At 34.0% G+C, this 17,722-nt stretch overlaps 2 protein-coding genes and 1 long non-coding RNA gene across 7 annotated transcripts; 1 reads left to right on the forward strand and 2 right to left on the reverse strand.

Annotated features, from left to right (window-relative positions):
* The first annotated feature begins 916 nt into the window (after positions 1-916).
* LOC124450966 lies at positions 917-1,461 on the forward strand. 2 transcript variants are annotated; one of them, XR_006950278.1, is made up of 3 exons: positions 968-1,034; positions 1,161-1,297; positions 1,424-1,461. It is a non-coding gene; the product is annotated as an uncharacterized LOC124450966 (long non-coding RNA). The 2 variants fall into 2 exon arrangements; XR_006950277.1 differs by lacking the exon at positions 1,424-1,461 and having other exon boundaries at positions 917-1,034; positions 1,161-1,364.
* A 1,907-nt stretch (positions 1,462-3,368) lies between these two features.
* On the reverse strand, positions 3,369-6,858 carry LOC124450963 (brefeldin A-inhibited guanine nucleotide-exchange protein 2-like). Of its 2 annotated transcripts, XR_006950275.1 has the most exons (5): positions 6,839-6,858; positions 6,345-6,396; positions 5,937-6,095; positions 5,165-5,307; positions 3,785-3,945 (listed from the first exon to the last, which is right to left on the reverse strand). XR_006950275.1 is itself a non-coding variant. In XM_047001622.1 (2 exons), exons 1-2 carry the CDS (start codon positions 5,288-5,290, stop codon positions 3,772-3,774), a joined length of 300 nt encoding a protein of 99 aa, XP_046857578.1. In that variant the 5' UTR covers positions 5,291-5,462; the 3' UTR covers positions 3,369-3,771. The 2 variants fall into 2 exon arrangements, 1 of the variants encoding a protein (XP_046857578.1); XM_047001622.1 differs by lacking the exons at positions 5,937-6,095; positions 6,345-6,396; positions 6,839-6,858 and having other exon boundaries at positions 3,369-3,945; positions 5,165-5,462.
* A 37-nt stretch (positions 6,859-6,895) lies between these two features.
* Positions 6,896-15,664, reverse strand: LOC124450954 (brefeldin A-inhibited guanine nucleotide-exchange protein 1-like). Of its 3 annotated transcripts, XM_047001606.1 has the most exons (16): positions 15,546-15,664; positions 14,579-14,712; positions 14,181-14,301; positions 13,045-13,079; positions 12,372-12,542; positions 11,856-11,940; positions 11,510-11,675; positions 11,100-11,251; positions 10,626-10,754; positions 10,012-10,176; positions 9,474-9,621; positions 9,292-9,388; positions 8,696-8,736; positions 8,323-8,492; positions 7,412-7,547; positions 6,896-7,060 (listed from the first exon to the last, which is right to left on the reverse strand). In XM_047001606.1, exons 4-15 carry the CDS (start codon positions 13,074-13,076, stop codon positions 7,413-7,415), a joined length of 1,491 nt encoding a protein of 496 aa, XP_046857562.1. In that variant the 5' UTR covers positions 13,077-13,079; positions 14,181-14,301; positions 14,579-14,712; positions 15,546-15,664; the 3' UTR covers positions 6,896-7,060; position 7,412. The 3 variants fall into 3 exon arrangements, with proteins under 3 accessions (XP_046857562.1, XP_046857563.1, XP_046857564.1); XM_047001607.1 differs by lacking the exons at positions 6,896-7,060; positions 7,412-7,547 and adding an exon at positions 7,958-8,039 and having other exon boundaries at positions 15,546-15,663; XM_047001608.1 differs by lacking the exons at positions 6,896-7,060; positions 7,412-7,547; positions 15,546-15,664 and having other exon boundaries at positions 8,401-8,492; positions 8,692-8,736.
* Between the last annotated feature and the right edge of the window lie 2,058 nt (positions 15,665-17,722).

Genomic DNA, 17,722 nt, shown 5'->3' on the forward strand with positions numbered 1-17,722 from the left:
TAGAAGACAACTTTATTTTATTGTAATGCCTATAGCGTGAAAATAAGACGTACCAAGTTTCAAAGTCATCCGAAAAATATTTCAAAAGATATTTAGGGTTATAATCGGTAAAAACACATTGACATTGAACACGATGACAATTGCTAAAACGCCGTGAGATTGTTTAAGTCTGGGAACTGGGAAAGAGTGACGTATTAGTTGACATAAACAAGCATTGTTCTTATATCGTTCTACGACTTGCACGGCTTTCGGTAGTTTGCTATTACTGTTTTTTATTTATCAAAAATTAATGCATTCTTCTGAAGAAGCCGATTATGATATTATCATCAATAACAATGAGGCACAACCTTACATGTTTGAGCCTTTGGCCAACGCGCAAGGTGGTCATAATGATGACAATTCTCCGTCATCGGAAAGCGAAGATAAATACATTCACAGAATTGGAAATGTTGAATGGTTAGTTGCATTTTATTGATGCTTCATTGTTTTTCCCAAAGTAAAAACAATGTTTTTATCTTTTAGGTGTGAGTGTGGCTTTGTGTGGTCATGAGTACAGGACGGAAAGTATATGTTGCCAAGAGGTAAACAATACTGATCCTCTGATACATGGCGATAATTTTATATCACATAAGAGGAAAAGTTTGCCACAGTGTGTACAAACGAAGCTGTCGTAAAACAGCTATGGTCGTACACACATGACATTGGACCTATGCCTGAGAGTGAAGAAAACGAGTGAGAGTCTGATCCATTGTAGCTATTGCTCATCGTCGACGTGCTTTCTGTATCAGACCATACAGCGCTATCCTCAAAATGTTCAATTTCACATGACGTCGTCTGTGTGCTATGATTTTTTGTTGAAATTAACTCAACCTTTAGATAAAATTAAAATTTTTCACAAAAATCAAAACGACCGAAATGGAAAGTCTATACCTCTACTTATCATATTTGGCACTTTTGTTTGAGTGGTTCTTGACCTTACGTGTTTTGCGGACGGATTGTTATGGCTGCTTGGCATTTCACATTGCGCTTCTAAGGTAGTTAAGGAATTTTCTATGAGTTAAAATAACAAAGAAATGATCAAACGACATTAGTCTGAATTAGTTACCACTGTATATGTTTGTGTTTCGCTGTCTACATATATTTTGACATCTTTATCTTAGACAAACTTCCTTTGAGGTAAAACGCACAAACATTTCGAGCCGATGTCGACACATCGTGGTCGTCGCCAACAAGAAAGTCGTCATGTTCTGCAAGAACGTCGTCAATAATCTAAAATTATAAAATTGTCCTCAATTTGGTAATGCTATTTAGCTTAGTTTTTATAAATGTAAACAAATATCGCTAACTATAACTATAATAATCACCTCTTGCCTTCGTCTCTTCTCAAATGCAGTTCTAACATTTGTTGGCTGCTTCCTTTTAGATGCTACACTTGTGGGTTCCACAGAGTATTAAAAAATCGTGGATACAGCATCCTTCTTAAGGCGAGGCCGTCCTGCTTTCCATCCTACTGATTGCATCGCTTCAAAATTTTCCACGAAGCACGAACTCTCGAAATGTTGCGAGCACAATTTTGAGCTCTTTGTTGGGTTCAAATTTTTGCGTCAGATTTTTCAATCCAAATATCTCGTATGCGCTTGTTTTCGAAACGAAAAAGAAACCTTTGCTGCGTTTGATGGTTCTTAGAAGAACTGTTTTATAATTAAATGCGGCACAATAAACCATATTTTCAATGCTAAATTGTCGTGTTGTTAATGCAGGCAAAGAAATTACCAATATATTTAGAACGAAGCGCGCAATTGACCGCGTTTAGCTAATGTCAACTATTACGTCACAACGACCTTTTTCCAATCGGTAGCCGTCGTTAGCTCGTCGGGCATTTTTAATACGTTGTCAGTAAAGCATCAACTTTAAACTTCCATATCTTCAAAAATATTTATCCTTTGAGTCTCAAACTTTGGTGAACTATTAGTTGGAGCTATACCTTTATGTAAAGTACAAAAATAACAATCCGAATTTTATGTTGCATGTGTCTTTTAATGCATTGTAACGCATTGAGTTGAAGTCTTGAAGAGACGAATTGGATAAGCATTTTTTGATTTTAATACTCGTGGTAATGACCAACGTTTGTCGTCAAAAGAATCGTGATTTAGCATCCCACACAACAGAAATCTTAGGTTGTGCGACAATGGCACTATAAATCTATAATTACCTATCAATGTGGTAATGTATAATTGATGCAAATCGTTCGTGGTGATTTAAATATTAAAATATAGTCGTTTTGATAAGTAAACAGATCATTCATGTTTATATGATGAAACGCAATTTAATATACTAAGCATAAATATATATTATCGTCCAATAGATGTAGCGCTATTTATCTTATAGTTTCGTTTCACGTTGATTTTCTTTTCTCAGAAGTTAGAATCATCTTATATACGGCATAATATCATCTGTGTATCTACTGAAATGTGGATGCACAGTCAATGAATCCAAGTGGACGAGTATTCTGCCATTTAGTCAAACCTTACAATACAACGAGTAGCTAAACAATACGGCTTTAAAATCAATGTTTTACACAATTTTACTCACCAAATATGACCAAAACGACTATTTCTTCATTTCCACACTTATTATTTCGTTCCACAACGTAGAGTCACAGTTTTATATTGAAATATTTCTTCAATTTTGTCTTTAATCGTATTGTAATGTACACATCATTAAAATGTAAGGAAGGGATGGGCTCATCACGAGATCATTCTAATTCACTTTCGCACTTGTAACTGGATACAGCTGAAAAGTAGACAATAATCATGTTCATTGTCCATATGTGGTTCTCACCAGATTTATATTTTGCAGAGACTTTACCAATAAATTACCAAAGAAGAGATCAGTTACACGAAGGCCGAATAACGCTATCCATTAAACTGAGTAGCAACGTTTTTGAGCGCTTCAAAAATATCTTAAAAAGGAAAAATCAACGATTCGAACTGGACAATAAATGAAATACAATATTGGTTCTAGAATTACAAAGTTTCATCATCATAAACAAAATATAACCATGCACATTCACAAATTTAAAAAACTACTATCCAATGGATAACGCTATCCACGCTTCGTGCAACAGGCCCCAGTATAAATTTTAGAAAAAAAATTTGAAGAGAATAAAGGCCAAAAATTGTCCAAATGGAAATAGCCAAACTGTTTTTCTGAAACTCCAGGGTCAAAGATCAAGAGATGTATTGATGTAATAGGTACTAAGCACCGATCGCCATAACAGACCTTCAATTTCTTATTGTCGTATTGTAAAGAATCTACGAAAATTTGACAAAACTTTTAAATTCAATAGATGATTAACTTCATTAAACTCCTTGAAAAATATGGGTATGTACCTCATACGGTTTTGATACATGGTTGGATACTCTTTTCTGTGATGATTTTTGTAAGTAATTTATAATAACTTCATAAAATAGAAAGTTTGATAAAGGCTTTGAAAATTAAATTAATGTCCTGTTTTTATAAAGATCAAATTGTCTTCCTAGCATATTTCTTCTTTTATTTATAAAACAAATAGCTCTTTCCTTTAAAGAGACATCGTTCCTGCAAGTTCAATATAGTACGAGAATATTTTTTGTGAACTTTATGTTATATCTGGTGTAGGTGACGTAATATTAAAAATAATAAAAAATTAAACTAAAAATGTAAAAAACATATGTCGTTACCCTCGTTAAATTCCTCAAGGATACATCATTTCTCTCATTAAATACTTTATCAGTTTGACATCACTTTTATAAATATCTTTATAATTTGTATTTGAACGTTTACATCAGTAATTATACCAGTAAAGCAACTACAAATAGTCTCGATAATTCTGTCAATTAAACGCCTTTCTGGTTCAATGGAGTCTGGTGTATCACCAACAATATGACCATAAGCAATGAGTTTCTAAGAACAAAGAATATGAAATATAGAACTTTATATAAGATGAATACATGACCTACATAGACATATGGAGGGATAAAGGATTCTGGTAAAAGACACATGGGAACTTGGAGGATTGGAAATGACTAATTACTGTAGATAGATAAGGATAGCAATAATGACAAATTTTTTAAAGTATGGATCCTCTAGCTTATTCTGAGAGAGGAATTTAGAAGGAAAGTAACAAAAAATGTTCTGTAGCAACTTTATTTTGTGCTATCCAATTGTAATGGCTTAGAGACAACGAAATGACAATGTTTCCGAGATTAAATCTATTTCTTACAACTAAAGACTCCAAGTGTCCTAACACATCAAACAAAAACAACTTAATTGTATACAGTCAAGTGCAATGGTGACAATCCTGGCACATTTTGTTTGACAAACTTTTTCATTGATTAAATTTATTGCTAACAACTAAAGATGCCAAGTGTCTTTTCTGTTTATTACATATTAGGGAGCTTTAGCAAGAGTACGACTACGACAACGAGTACGAAGTTTGACCGTGTAAGGGAATGGCACGAGGAAGTTTGTTGTCGTTGTCGCTTCATCAAAATTTTGTTTTAATTATAAACAACAGAACGAGACTTTTTATTGTGTAAAACACCGAAGTTTGCGAAGCAGCTACGGCTCTATTTGTCAATAATGATTTCAAAGAATCGGTAATACTGATTTTGCGAGAATATAGGACTCTTTAAAATGAAAAATCTTCACTATTTTAAGTTTTATGTACGATATATTTGTACTATTTTTTGTTTGTTTACCTTTCATTTGCGTACGAAATACATGAAAGTTTTGCAGGTCATATTTTACTTTTAAATGTACATCTGCTCCCAAAAGGGTCCTAAATTAAAGCCTGGATGCTCGAAAATAGTACTGTAAACTAATTTCTTACAGAATGAAGAAATATATCTACTTTCTTTGCTTAAAAAGACATCGTAGTCGCCACGACGAATTTTTTACAAAACATCGTACTCAGATTGATGACGGCTACGTGTTTTTGTTGTCGCTACAATGTTTTCGCTCTAAAATGACGTAAATCAAACTCATAGTCTTTGCTAAAGCTCCTTATTCTGTATTTCAGCTAAGGACTTTGTTGAGCCACCAAGGGGAACTCTGGTATAACAACATTACAACCAAGCAATTTATCTCAGTATTACCTACAATGACCGTAATTACAACTGACCTGTAATTCAGCCATAGTATCTTCATCTTCTCGCTTGCTGATGCTTGGGAAAAAGACGACATTGTCGATCATTTGGATAAGTTCCAACTGAGCGACAAACTTAATGATCAATGAATTGAACAGCATCCTCTCCGTCTGCACAACTAAAATAATCAGATGATTTTACGACGTTAAAGTACATACATGAAAAAATTAAAAAATGTCACTCGGGTGTTGGTTTAACATTTCCGTATTCACGCTCAGACGATTTTTTCATTTGTCGGTAAAAATCGAACATTTGAATATGCCAAACGAAAGGCGAATTTATCTTATTAGAGGTCTTCTAAAATAAAATAAAATAAAATAAGCAACGAATGCCAAAAAATAAAACAAAAATGAGTTTCTTAAGTTAGTGCTATTTTTTATGAAAAATAAGTGTTAACAGGAGAAGTAGTAATAATTACTAATTAGTAACATTATTAGTTCTATTAGTAACAATTAGCAAAATTATTAGTTCAATCAGTGCTAATTAGTAACATTATTAATTCTGTTAATAACAATTAACAACATTATTGTTTCAAACATTGAAAAAAATGTAAGTTTTTAGAACATAAGCAGTTTCAGGAAATGTTACATGACGTCGCCATTTACTTCAGATTGAGTTTTCAAACGCAAATATCAATTATACGTTTTGCTATGCCTTTCCAATAAACCAAAGTAAATTAAACACGTAAATGGCAGCAGGCTGTGACAACAAATTATTAATCTCAATTGATTTCTAACACATAGTTACCTGGTTCGTGTTCTTTGACAGGTTCAAATCGTAAACTAGGCGTACTATGTAAACTAATGCTGTCTTGTTCTTTGGTTTCTTAAACTGTTTCTTGAGGCATTTCCTCCTGCGTTTCATTCAAACCTTTTGACGATTGCTGGCCATCTTGTTCGTCCTCGTCTGAAAAATAATACGGAAAATTTTCACTGGCTACTCAAAAGAATGCAAGTTGTTGGTCCATACGAGTTAAAGATTCACACGAGCTATATTGCAATATGCGAACTTTTGCTTCATATGAGCTTTTGGTTCAAATGAGCTTTTTTAATATGCAAACTTTAGCTTACCGTGAAATATTTCCCAATCTTATAATTATGGAGACAATCGAAGCAAAAACTTTCCTTTAAAAGAATTCACAAACTTTATATTTACCTTCCGGATATTTGGGCACGATATCATCCTCCAGGTCGACAAGTGACTTTATCTACAATATACGTAAATCGTAAAGGTACTAAATACATAAAATAAACCGAATAGTTGTGAAAGTTTGTCTAAAATTTTAGAGTTTCAGGCTTTCAAACTTAATAAAAAATACTAAGGGGCGGATTACATGATCCCGGCAGCCGGGATTCAGCCAAGCGTTAAATCATTTTGGCAAATGGAAACGATTCAATACTAATCATCAGATAAATTTTCTCAAGCAATTTCACAATATTCTGATTTAATAACTACGCAAAACATTTAAATTAAAACAACCAATTTGCCATAATTTCATAATTACAAATGGAATGACGTGTGGCGCTTCGCAAACAGTTGTAATTTTAAACCTTGACGTTTTGGCTCTTTTCAATCCCTTGAAATCATCGGGCTAGCTCGCTATCCGGGCCAGTTCGCCTCCATGTAATCAGGCCCTAAGTGTAACTTACCTTGAGTGGTGATGACGCAGAGTGACATCAGGTGTGGGTAGACTCTTATTACTTGTTGGTCAGCGGGTCTCCATTTCAATAGTTCGTGAGGTATAGTTGATTCAAATATCGTCTTTACACATTGACATGTATTTTCCCAGACGTCTTTGGAGAACGCGCTGCCATTGGATATGACGAGATTTTCCAAACAATTGGTACCAGACCTCGCCAACTGCTCGTTATCTTAAGACATGTATGGAATGAACAAGCAAAGCAGGACATGGTGTTACAAAGCATTTACAGTCGAACCTGTAAGAAACTCTGATACTTCTTGTATATTAATGTACCTCAAATCAAACCAATCACACACTCTCATACTTTAAACCAATCAAACACTCTCTTAGTTCAAAATAATCACAAACTCTCATAATTCAAACCGATCACAAACTCTCATAGTTCAAAGCAATCACTAACTCTGATAGTTCAAACCAATCACTAACTCTGATATTTCAAACCAATCACAAACTCTGACACAACGAACCAATCCCCAAGGCAAATGCCAAGCACAAACACGTTGCGTAATCTCAAGCTTACCTTATTTGACACACAACTCTAGATGGCCATACATACCATCAAGAAGAATTTCAGCAAGAATATCAAAATACTGAGTAAAAACATCGATGATAGCATATAGCGCGTGATTATAAGTTGTTGTCATCCATTCTGATTTCTAAAAAGAAACATCACAAATTTCAAAACATCCTCAGCTGATGTCTCATTTTATAACGAGGAAATACAACACCTTATACACGGACTTTATAATGACTGTTGCAAAGTTTACAAATTTGTTGCCAAGTTCATAAAGATATCGAAGAAAGAATTTTAATCAAATCCTTCCAATTATAACAGAGCGATTGATTGAAAGACTTCCTTTGTAAAATTCTTCGTAAAATTTCAATTTGGAAAAGAAGCTGCAAAGTCTGCCACAAATTTTGTTTATTTGAGAGAAAGATTTTCAAGCTGCAAGAAACTTTACATTTTCCGACAGAATTGACTCCTGCATAAACTTACCTATTTTTCTTCACTATGTATTCAAAGGGTCGGAGAAAATCCTTTTGAAATCGGAAATTTGGCAATTCGCCTTTTCCAAGAATTAAATGAATAATTGTCGCAAAGAGTCGACACAGAAGAACGCAACTTCTTCATTAGGGTTACAACCACACTAAAATGGCACATAAATTATCTAAGATGGAGAAGTACTATAGTTGGTAGAACATTGGAGATGAAGGCATTGATTATCTTGTTTTATACTTGAGATATGAGATATGAAAGAAACTAGAACTGTGTTTTAAAATATCATCATAGTTCACAGTTTATCTGATAGTTTAGTTGGTAGAACATTGAACACAACGATTATCTTGTTACTATACCTGAGTACATCATAACAACCTTATGTTTTTATTATTAATATCAAGATACAATCTTAGTCGTTAATAATCGCTAACCTTGTTAAAATGATCTCCCAACACAGCCCATATTCGTGACCATTGCAGCCGAATACGACCCATATTGTAATAAGTAATCTCTACGATCTTCTGCAGACTAAACATACGTATCATTGTAGGATTGGAAAGCTCAACTTTCGAGACTTGACGTAAACCTCCCACGAAATCGACTTAGGAGAAAAACGAAAACATTTTGAGATTTGGATACAGGAGATAACGATACTTGGGATTTGAGAACTGGGGATTTGGATACTGGGACTTGGGAACTGGAGATTTGGATACTTGGGATAAAGAATGGTCAGTGAATTATGATCAAGTTAGATGTATAAAAATCTTATGTAAGATGCAGTTTAATGTATACATGCAAACCTACCGATAGCATCACCATCCAGTTTCACTGATCCCGTGAAAAATCTAAACGTAATAAAACACAATGAAGAAGTTGAGATGAAGATATTCTGCTGAGAGAACATAACGTATGGACAGTGCACGAGTTCTTCAAAATTTAAATTTCATGTTTATCTTCAATGTTCTCTGGTTTACTTGAGCCTGAAGATGACTACCGCTAAGGATGTCAAAACGTCAGTCAACAATAACAATAACAGTCATTCTCAGGACTCTGCTAACATGGACAATGAACATGTCTACATAGAGAATCATCCATCGACTTTTCTTGCTGTTAGAAGGCCCACTCTAGCTTAAAGACAATTTTAAAGAATCCTGGGGGGGCAGGGGTGAAGCCAGAACGCTGAATGGGAGGGGTTAATATTCATATATTTAGTTTTGCTTGAATGATTTGGTTTAAAAGCTATTTTAATTTGAAAAGAAATTAGTTGGTCACAGCGGAATATATGACCATATATGTGAATATTCACCTCTCCCCCTGCATTAACGTTCTAGCTTCGCCCCTGGGGTGGGAGATAGGTCACAAAATACAATCCACATAGCTATCATTAAAGTAAACGTTACCTGTCAACTGCAACGACAACACTTTGTGCAGCGGTCTCCCCAATGGCTTCCTGTGAGCCAGCCGCTTTTTTCGAGTCAGCGGCAACAGGCATCCGACCTTCATAGAAATACAAGCAAAGAAAAGCACCCAACGTTAGTATTTGACATTTTTCTATGAGCGTCACAACAATGTTATAAGCAACCTGAGGTTATATCATAAGATGTCTTGTTGTTTGCGGTGAATGCTGTGGGTGAATTAGTAACACCGCTGGACGCCGTGTGAAGGTATCGCGTTTTCACACCAGTACCGATAAGTTGAGCCAATTCAAGTTGGGAAATGCATTTCAGTATCTAGAATGAAAACAATGACTTTAGGGAAACGTAAAAAGATGCGCCGAGCGGAACGAGCATTTGAGCAACGAAAACGAGTGTCCAACAAGACGAACATAAACGTTAAATACATACGTAGAAAATATCTTCAAATAAAAATATCTTGAGAAAAACTTCATTTTCTTATGCATATTTATTACAGATGTACATTTGTGATACGATTCTCTGATGAAGGGTATGAAATACGGTCAACAAAGCACTTGGAAAAATGAAAGTTAAAGACTGTAGCAATATCGTGAAGTTTCCACTACAGACAAGACCTAGACTTTTTCCTTTGATGAAAAAAATCAATCGATCATATTTTCAGTCGTAGACACCAACCATAATATATAGCAAGATGATTCTCTCTACCTCGAGCCAAGACTTCCCGATGTAATTACCATCCGTTTGAGCGATGGTAAGAAGTGTCTTGATCGTCTCGATGTTCTTCGTTTTCATTTCATGAATATGCGTGCCACTGGTCGCAGTAAGTAAAGTGAACCTGGATAGCGCTTGTACGAAAGCATCTCTTTCCAACTACAATGTGAAAAGAGTTATTAGGAGTATCGAAAAATGAACTTAATGGTAAAGAATCTCCATTCATATTCCCTAACATCATTATAACTAACTGTAATCATTGAAAACTTTTAAGAAAAGATTATTTCACATTCACATGCATCCTGATATATCCATATATGTACACAAACAGACAATTAATTCAAAGGTAAACAAACATCTGTTTTTATTGTATACATATGAGTATCATCTAAACCTTGAACATATAACACGCAAAGAACACGACGTGTATGTAACTACGTAAATATATTCATAAATTTCAACAATTCAACATTCAACATATTTTTGAATATATATTTATGTCCGGGAAAGGGTCACCAGGGATGAAAAGGTATGCAGAGACATTAATGTCGTTATTTCATACCCAAATATATTAAAATGAACAGAATGTTGTGTGTTTATCAACTTACAGGCATGCTGAATATGCAAGATATTCGTATTGCACAGCGGATTCCATCAAGACAAAATGAAGCAACAGAAGGATCGTCGTTGTCTTGTAGATTGACGCTGAACGCGGCAAGAAACGGACTCCATGCAACCTTAAACATACAAAACAAAATGGTCAACAATGGGGACTGGGACCGGTTGTAAGAAGCAGATTTAACTTATGTAGTGAATTATCTCAATAGAAAATCCAGTAAAATCATTCACTGGTCAGTTAAACTATTAGATTATCAAACAAATTTACTCTTCGTGACCGTAAACATTCATTACATAAAATTTAAGTCTTTTCTTTAACAAGATTAAGATGAATGTCATCATGTTTTGAAATCTACGCCCCCCGTACTTGGCACTGTCCGTATAAGTTGACATCACAATTAACGCTTCGTTAATCAATCCTTACATACACCACAAACATTATCCTCCAGACTCCACCCCCGTACCTTGAACATTGTCTTCACGTGACCAATCTGTGTCGCCGTGACAAAATCCGTCTGAATATGACTCACGTCTTCCATTTGTGTTTTGGCGTTTTCCGCCATCTGCTCCATTTCCATAGAATACAACATACGACGATGTTTCTCACTTTGTAAATCTGTAAAGTGGAAGCACAATAAAAATCTCTTTACTTTCATGAAAATGCATTGGAGCTCTCTTAAGACCAACACCGAACATCACAATATCCATTATAAGCCCCTTTCCTACACCCATCTCAAGACCAACACCTCCATCTCAAGACCTTCACCTTCATCTCAGAACTAGGACTCTACACTTCGCAGTCAAGACCTTTACCTAGCATCTGTACAATTTTTCAGTTAAGCCTTGATTCTCGTATTAATGTTCCAATACATACATGTAGCATCGTATCTACTGTTCACTTTTGGTGTATGTTTCATCTTGATTTCATTCTGTGCAATATCATCATAAATTGCTTCAAGATATTCAGATGGAAGATCTTTACTGTCATTTATACCACGATTCATTTGAATGTACTGCTCTTTCGTTATCTTCCGTTTAACCTGAAAGAAAATTTCACGTGATTACGATGTCGCATCTAAAGGCTAAATTTTCACGTGATTCCAATGAAGGCTCCATATCAACGCCATGAAAATCTCGCGTCACCACAATGGAGTCACATGATCTTAGACATAAAGTCACTTTTATAGAAAACCATTGCAAATGAAGTAAGTCTGTGTAACCTGTGAACTATGTAGATCAGTAGTCAACATGATGATAGAATAAGCCAGAACGTAGGCAGCGTCTGCACTAGCAAACACATCGTCACTAAATATGATAAATATAAAATAAAAGTTTATCATAGACAGTCTAACCTAGCTATATCTAAAAATGTTTGTACATGAGTAAGGTTGTAGAAACTCCAGTCAACATCAACAACAACAGTCCTTCTCAGGACTCAACAAACCTGGACGATCTACATCTACAAACATGTAACAATACTCCCAGTTCAAACAACTCACTTTATTTCTATCTAATAGCAGACTGCAGCCCTCAAAGCTCGAATAATAAAAGTTCGATGAGAAAATACTTAAAAAAACCAAAAAGCGTCAAAAACCTGTCCTAAATTATTGTTGATGTTAAATGAAAAAAAAATTAACACATGGTTCATAGACAAAAGTCATTTCGTAAGTTTCACGAACCAGCATGCAATGCGAGATGTAAAACAACAGATAACAAGACACAAATCATGTCCTTACTTTGGGTTCGTTTCACAGAACCTACTCGCAAACTTCTCCATGAGTCGATCGATCTTTTGCGCTTCACCGGGAAGCCGGAAGTTATGTAAGAACAATCGCAGAGCTTGCACAAGATTGGTACCAGTGAAATCCAACTGATCTATATAGGCGTACATTATCTCCCGTTCATATCTAAGAAGTATAGGAAGACACGAGGAACAGTTGATATGAGGATATGAGGATATGAGAACAGTTGAGGACATGACGAACAATAGATCTAAGTGTACTACATATTGTTTGCTTATTTTGAAAAGTAGCAAATCTTACTGACTTCTGTCAATATTATTCACTGGATAGAGAAATTTTGAGAATTTAAAAATTGTTTTGTGTTTTATGGACAAAATAACCAAGAGATTTGAAGATAATGCTTAGTTTCAAACAGCTTTTGTCCTTTTACATGGAGTTTAATGCAACCTTAAACATATTTTAAACATTCTTGATTTTACGATTAAATTTTCTGATTTACTATTTCATGTATCATGAGCAAACCATCCATGGGCTTCATGGCAAATTAACATAATCAACTTTTCTTGACTCAATTTATGTTGAAATAAATACTTAAGATGAGAATCAAACGTCTTAACGTGATTTTTACGTGATTACCATGCGAGGGAGATGTGAAAAACATACTTACTGTCCTGGATCACCAATCAGCTCACCAATCATAGTCTAAAACCATAAAACGCAACACTGGGTCAAAATCCAAAGCAACATTTAATGTTTCTACAAATTCCTCAAAGATAGCGTGCAAATGTGACAAAATGAAAACTTTAGTGAAAGAAGACAACATCATGTGAAATGAAACATAAGGATTGCAAGGGATATAGATGGTCTAAAATGATCATCACCTTGTCTAGTGTATCATCAGTGTGTAAGAACTGAGCGACTTCCGTTGCTGTCTCACCAAGGAGACCTTCAGATTGAAGGAATTTTATACCTTTGATGGATTCTTGTTAAATCTTAAAGTAAATTGTAGAATTGATTAAAAGTACAGAAGATAAGCAAAATTGTTGACCAAACTTACAATTGCATTCCCTTTTCTTTCGTCTCCTTCTTCTGTTTAAGACTCTCAAATTCTTCAGCATTATCGATGGCTTTTGTACTGTTAAGAGACGACTGACTACCCCCGTTTTTGAGATTGTAAATCACCGGGTCCCCCTGTTTTCATTCTCCTCAGTGCTTCCTTTTCCAGAAATTGTGGGTGCACCATCAACCAGATCTGTCAGGAAATTTATATGGAAAAGATTAAACAGAAGTATTGAGGAATAACTATGATGATTTGGAGATCAAAAAGGGATCGCGTGGATCATTACAAGGTTAGCATAACTCATTAACAGATAGCCTAGATCATCGGGAAGATAGTATAGATTATTGAGAGATAGACTAGAACATTGAGGGTAGCATGGGTCAACAATGAGTAACTATAAACATTAAGATATTGCCTTGATCCACCGCGAGACCAGCAAGGGTAAAAAAGATAACTAAGGGATAACTTAGATCCTGAGAGGTTAACTACAATTGTCGAACAACTAGTTACGATTAAGAACATTAACGTGTGTATAAGAAAATAATGGAGTACCTTCGATAAATAGGAGATACAGAGTATAGAAAGATGGAATCTTGATGGAGACAAAAATCGTCAGTGTAGCCGATATCAAAAGAGGGGTACAATGGATCATAAAGCGATAACTTATCGAAATGTATAACAATATTAAGTTTATATTCGCTACATGCGAGTTTCTTCAGTTTCATAAAGATGTTAAAACTCACCAAAATTATCGTCCACCTGAGAATCAGGTTTAAAGTAAAGATCCCTGCTCCATTCTACCATACATTTAAGAATAGAAACGAGACATTCCAGACCTTTGATACGAATACTGCGTTCTTGAACCTGGAAAAATCATATAAAAATAAGACGACATTGATACTATTCATATAAAAACGTGATAAAAAGATGTATTATAATCAGCATTATCAGCACAAAATATTAGAGACATGTTCTAGTCCTTTTCATGTTGATAGACTATGCTCCGGTTTTTTCATGTTGATAGACTATGTCCCAGTCCTTTTCATAATAGAAGACTACGTTCCAGTCCTTTTCGAGTGGCATAGATATGAACAACAGAATGTAGAGAAGTAAACATTATGAAACATATTCATCAACTTACTGGTGTCGCTCCTAATTCAATAGCTTGACGTCCTTGGGCAACTTTAGACAAATCATTGATCAATCTTTGAAAGATATTCGACAAAGCCAATTCACAGTCGTAATTTAAATATATATCAATGACCGTCTGTGCGTCTGCAAAAAAGGACACGAATGAACATTAATGGCTAATATCAATGGATATTAACGGATGACAGGAAGATAAAATCAAAAATTTAATTGTTGGTATATTGATAATTAGTAAGGGAAAGGTCACACCTCACCTCTTGTACACCCACGAAGAAACTTCGAATGAGAGAATTGTGAAGACTGAATATAGGATGGGATTTTGAAGTAAAAGATGCTTAATTGTTGTACAGGGTTAAGCAAACAGAGGAGACATTTGGTAGAACTTGAGACAATGTCAGTGCACGATTTACACCAAAAGTTGACAGTTTGCACCAGCTAGAGAGTTCTCACAAGTCTCAAGGTTTGCATAAGCCAGTACAAACACAAAAAACATCTTTTTGTTCTTTTGCAAACAATAGTAATGCGAAACAGACAAACTTCAAGAAAAAAGTTTAAAATTTTTCTCTAACATGTATTCATGATTCATTTGCAAATTATCTTTGATTGATATAATTGGTGTAGCTCAGATATGCACGTTTGTACAGGCTAATGCAAACACAGTTTAAGTTTTTATTAAGTAAATAGTGATGTCGGATGAACAGCTTTAGAACATTGAGTTTTGATGTCCTTAATCATTGACGGTGTACATTAAAAAAACACAATTGATTTTATTAAACTTTCTGATGATCAGTGAAAGACTCTCAATGAAAACAAAAGGTTTCTAAAGAAATAAATGATCATAAAGTTCCGAAATTTTCATAGCGTGACTAAACTTGAGAACTGACTACGCTACTTAACACAATCGCTTTTATAGAAAATTGATCGATGATATTTCAAATATTAGTTGTTTATATAAATACCTTGGTAGAAGCTTTCAAACTTTGGAGGTACTTGTCTTCTTTGGCATAAGAGAAAACTTCAAGCAAAGTAGAAATGATTAAATATGGTTTATTACATTGAAACAAGAAGGAAAATTTTCTCCCTCAAATAAAAATGAAAATAACAAATTAGAAACAGAAAACATTGAGTTGTCGTACTTCATGTAAGAAATGATATAATATGCTTTAACAAAGGCTCCTTTGAGGAGGTATAGGCTTCTCTGCACTAGGTTAAATTAATTTCTCATTTGGCATTTTCCGTTTTTTGTTAAGTACTTTCAGTAATATATGTTAGTTAAGTTGTAAAGGTTACAGACGTCGGTATCTTTGGTTAAAATGGTTGAACAAGCATACAGATTTCGTTCGAGTGATCTCCTTTGATTTTGGTAAAACCTTTGATTCAGTTTCAAATAACGTCGTAGTTTAAAATTTTTCTTTTCCAATCTGACTCTGGTTACTTGGTGTCTCTTGCTTTTTTGTTGATCGCATAAGTTTTTATGCTTCGTGCAATTACTTAGCGACATTTTTTTCTCTTAGAAATTCAATGAACGCTTTTTAAAATTTATTGTGTTGTAATTTTTCTAATTATTGAGTTGTAATTTTTCTTTAGAAACTGAAATATTTTAGTATGCATGTAAAAAAAAAACGAGTGAAAACCAACTATTTACTTGCAGCACTTAACCTCTTATATTGACAACAAAAAATTGAAAGATTTAATCACAAAATCCTAGTTTAAACATGATTGTTTATATTTATCTTCAAATTGTAAAAATAGACCACCGTAATCCTTCAGAATAACCTCATACACATGCAAACTAAATTTAAAACTTGCCAACTCTAATTACGAACTTTACAACCTGGATCATGTTTCTCCACTCTCCTCTTTTGCATTTGCCTCTTTTCCATCATTGTAGACCGTAGTCAGTTTTCATAATCCAATGTAAATGTTCATATTTACGTATGACGTTGTACATGTTCTTTTAATAACTTTATATCTTTATAGAATGTAGTCAGTTTTCATAGTCCAATGTAAATGTTCATACATACGTATGACGTTGTACATGTTCTTTTAATAACTTTATATCATTGTAGAATGTAGTCAGTTTTCATAGTCCAATGTAAATGTTCATACATACGTATGACGTTGTACATGTTCTTTTAATAACTTTATAACTTTGTAGAATGTAGTCAGTTTTCATAGTCCAATGTAAATGTTCATACATACGTATGACGTTATACATGCTCTTTTAATATCTTTATATCTTTGTAGAATGTAGTCAGTTTTCATAGTCCAATGTAAATGTTCATACATACGTATGACGTTATACATGCTCTTTTAATAACTTTATATCTTTGTAGAATGTAGTCAGTTTTCATAGTCCAATGTAAATGTTCATACATATGTATGATGTTGTACATATTCTTTTAAAACTTTATATCTTTGTAGAATGTAGTCAGTTTTTATAGTCCAATGTAAATGTTCATACATATGTATGACGTTGTACATGTTTTTTTAATAAATTTATATCATTGTAGAATAAAGTCAGTTTTCATAGTCCAATGTAAATGTTCATACATACATATGACGTTGTACATGTTCTTTTAATAACTTTATATCATTAAAGAATAAAGTCAGTTTTCATAGTCCAATGTAAATGTTCATACATACGTATGACGTTGTACATGTTCTTTTAATAACTTTATATCTTTGTAGAATGTAGTCAGTTTTTATAGTCCAATGTAAATGTTCATACATACGTATGACGTTGTACATGTTCTTTTAATAACTTTATATCATGGTAGAATAAAGTCAGTTTTCATAGTCCAATGTAAATGTTCATACATACGTATGACGTTGTACATGTTCTTTTAAGAACTTTATTTCTTTGTAGAATGTAGTCAGTTTCATAGTCTAATGTAAATGTTCATACATATGTATGACGTTGTACATGTTCTTTTAAGAACTTTATTTCTTTGTAGAATGTAGTCAGTTTCATAGTCTAATGTAAATGTTCATACATATGTATGACGTTGTACATGTTCTTTTAATAACTTTATATCTTTGTAGAATAAAGTCAGTTTTCATAGTCCAATGTAAATGTTCATACATACGTATGACGTTGTACATGTTCTTTTAGTAACTTTATATCATTGTAGAA

This window comes from Xenia sp. Carnegie-2017, unplaced genomic scaffold (genome assembly GCF_021976095.1).
Source record: "Xenia sp. Carnegie-2017 unplaced genomic scaffold, XeniaSp_v1 HiC_scaffold_24, whole genome shotgun sequence".
Lineage (NCBI taxonomy): Eukaryota > Metazoa > Cnidaria > Anthozoa > Malacalcyonacea > Xeniidae > Xenia > Xenia sp. Carnegie-2017.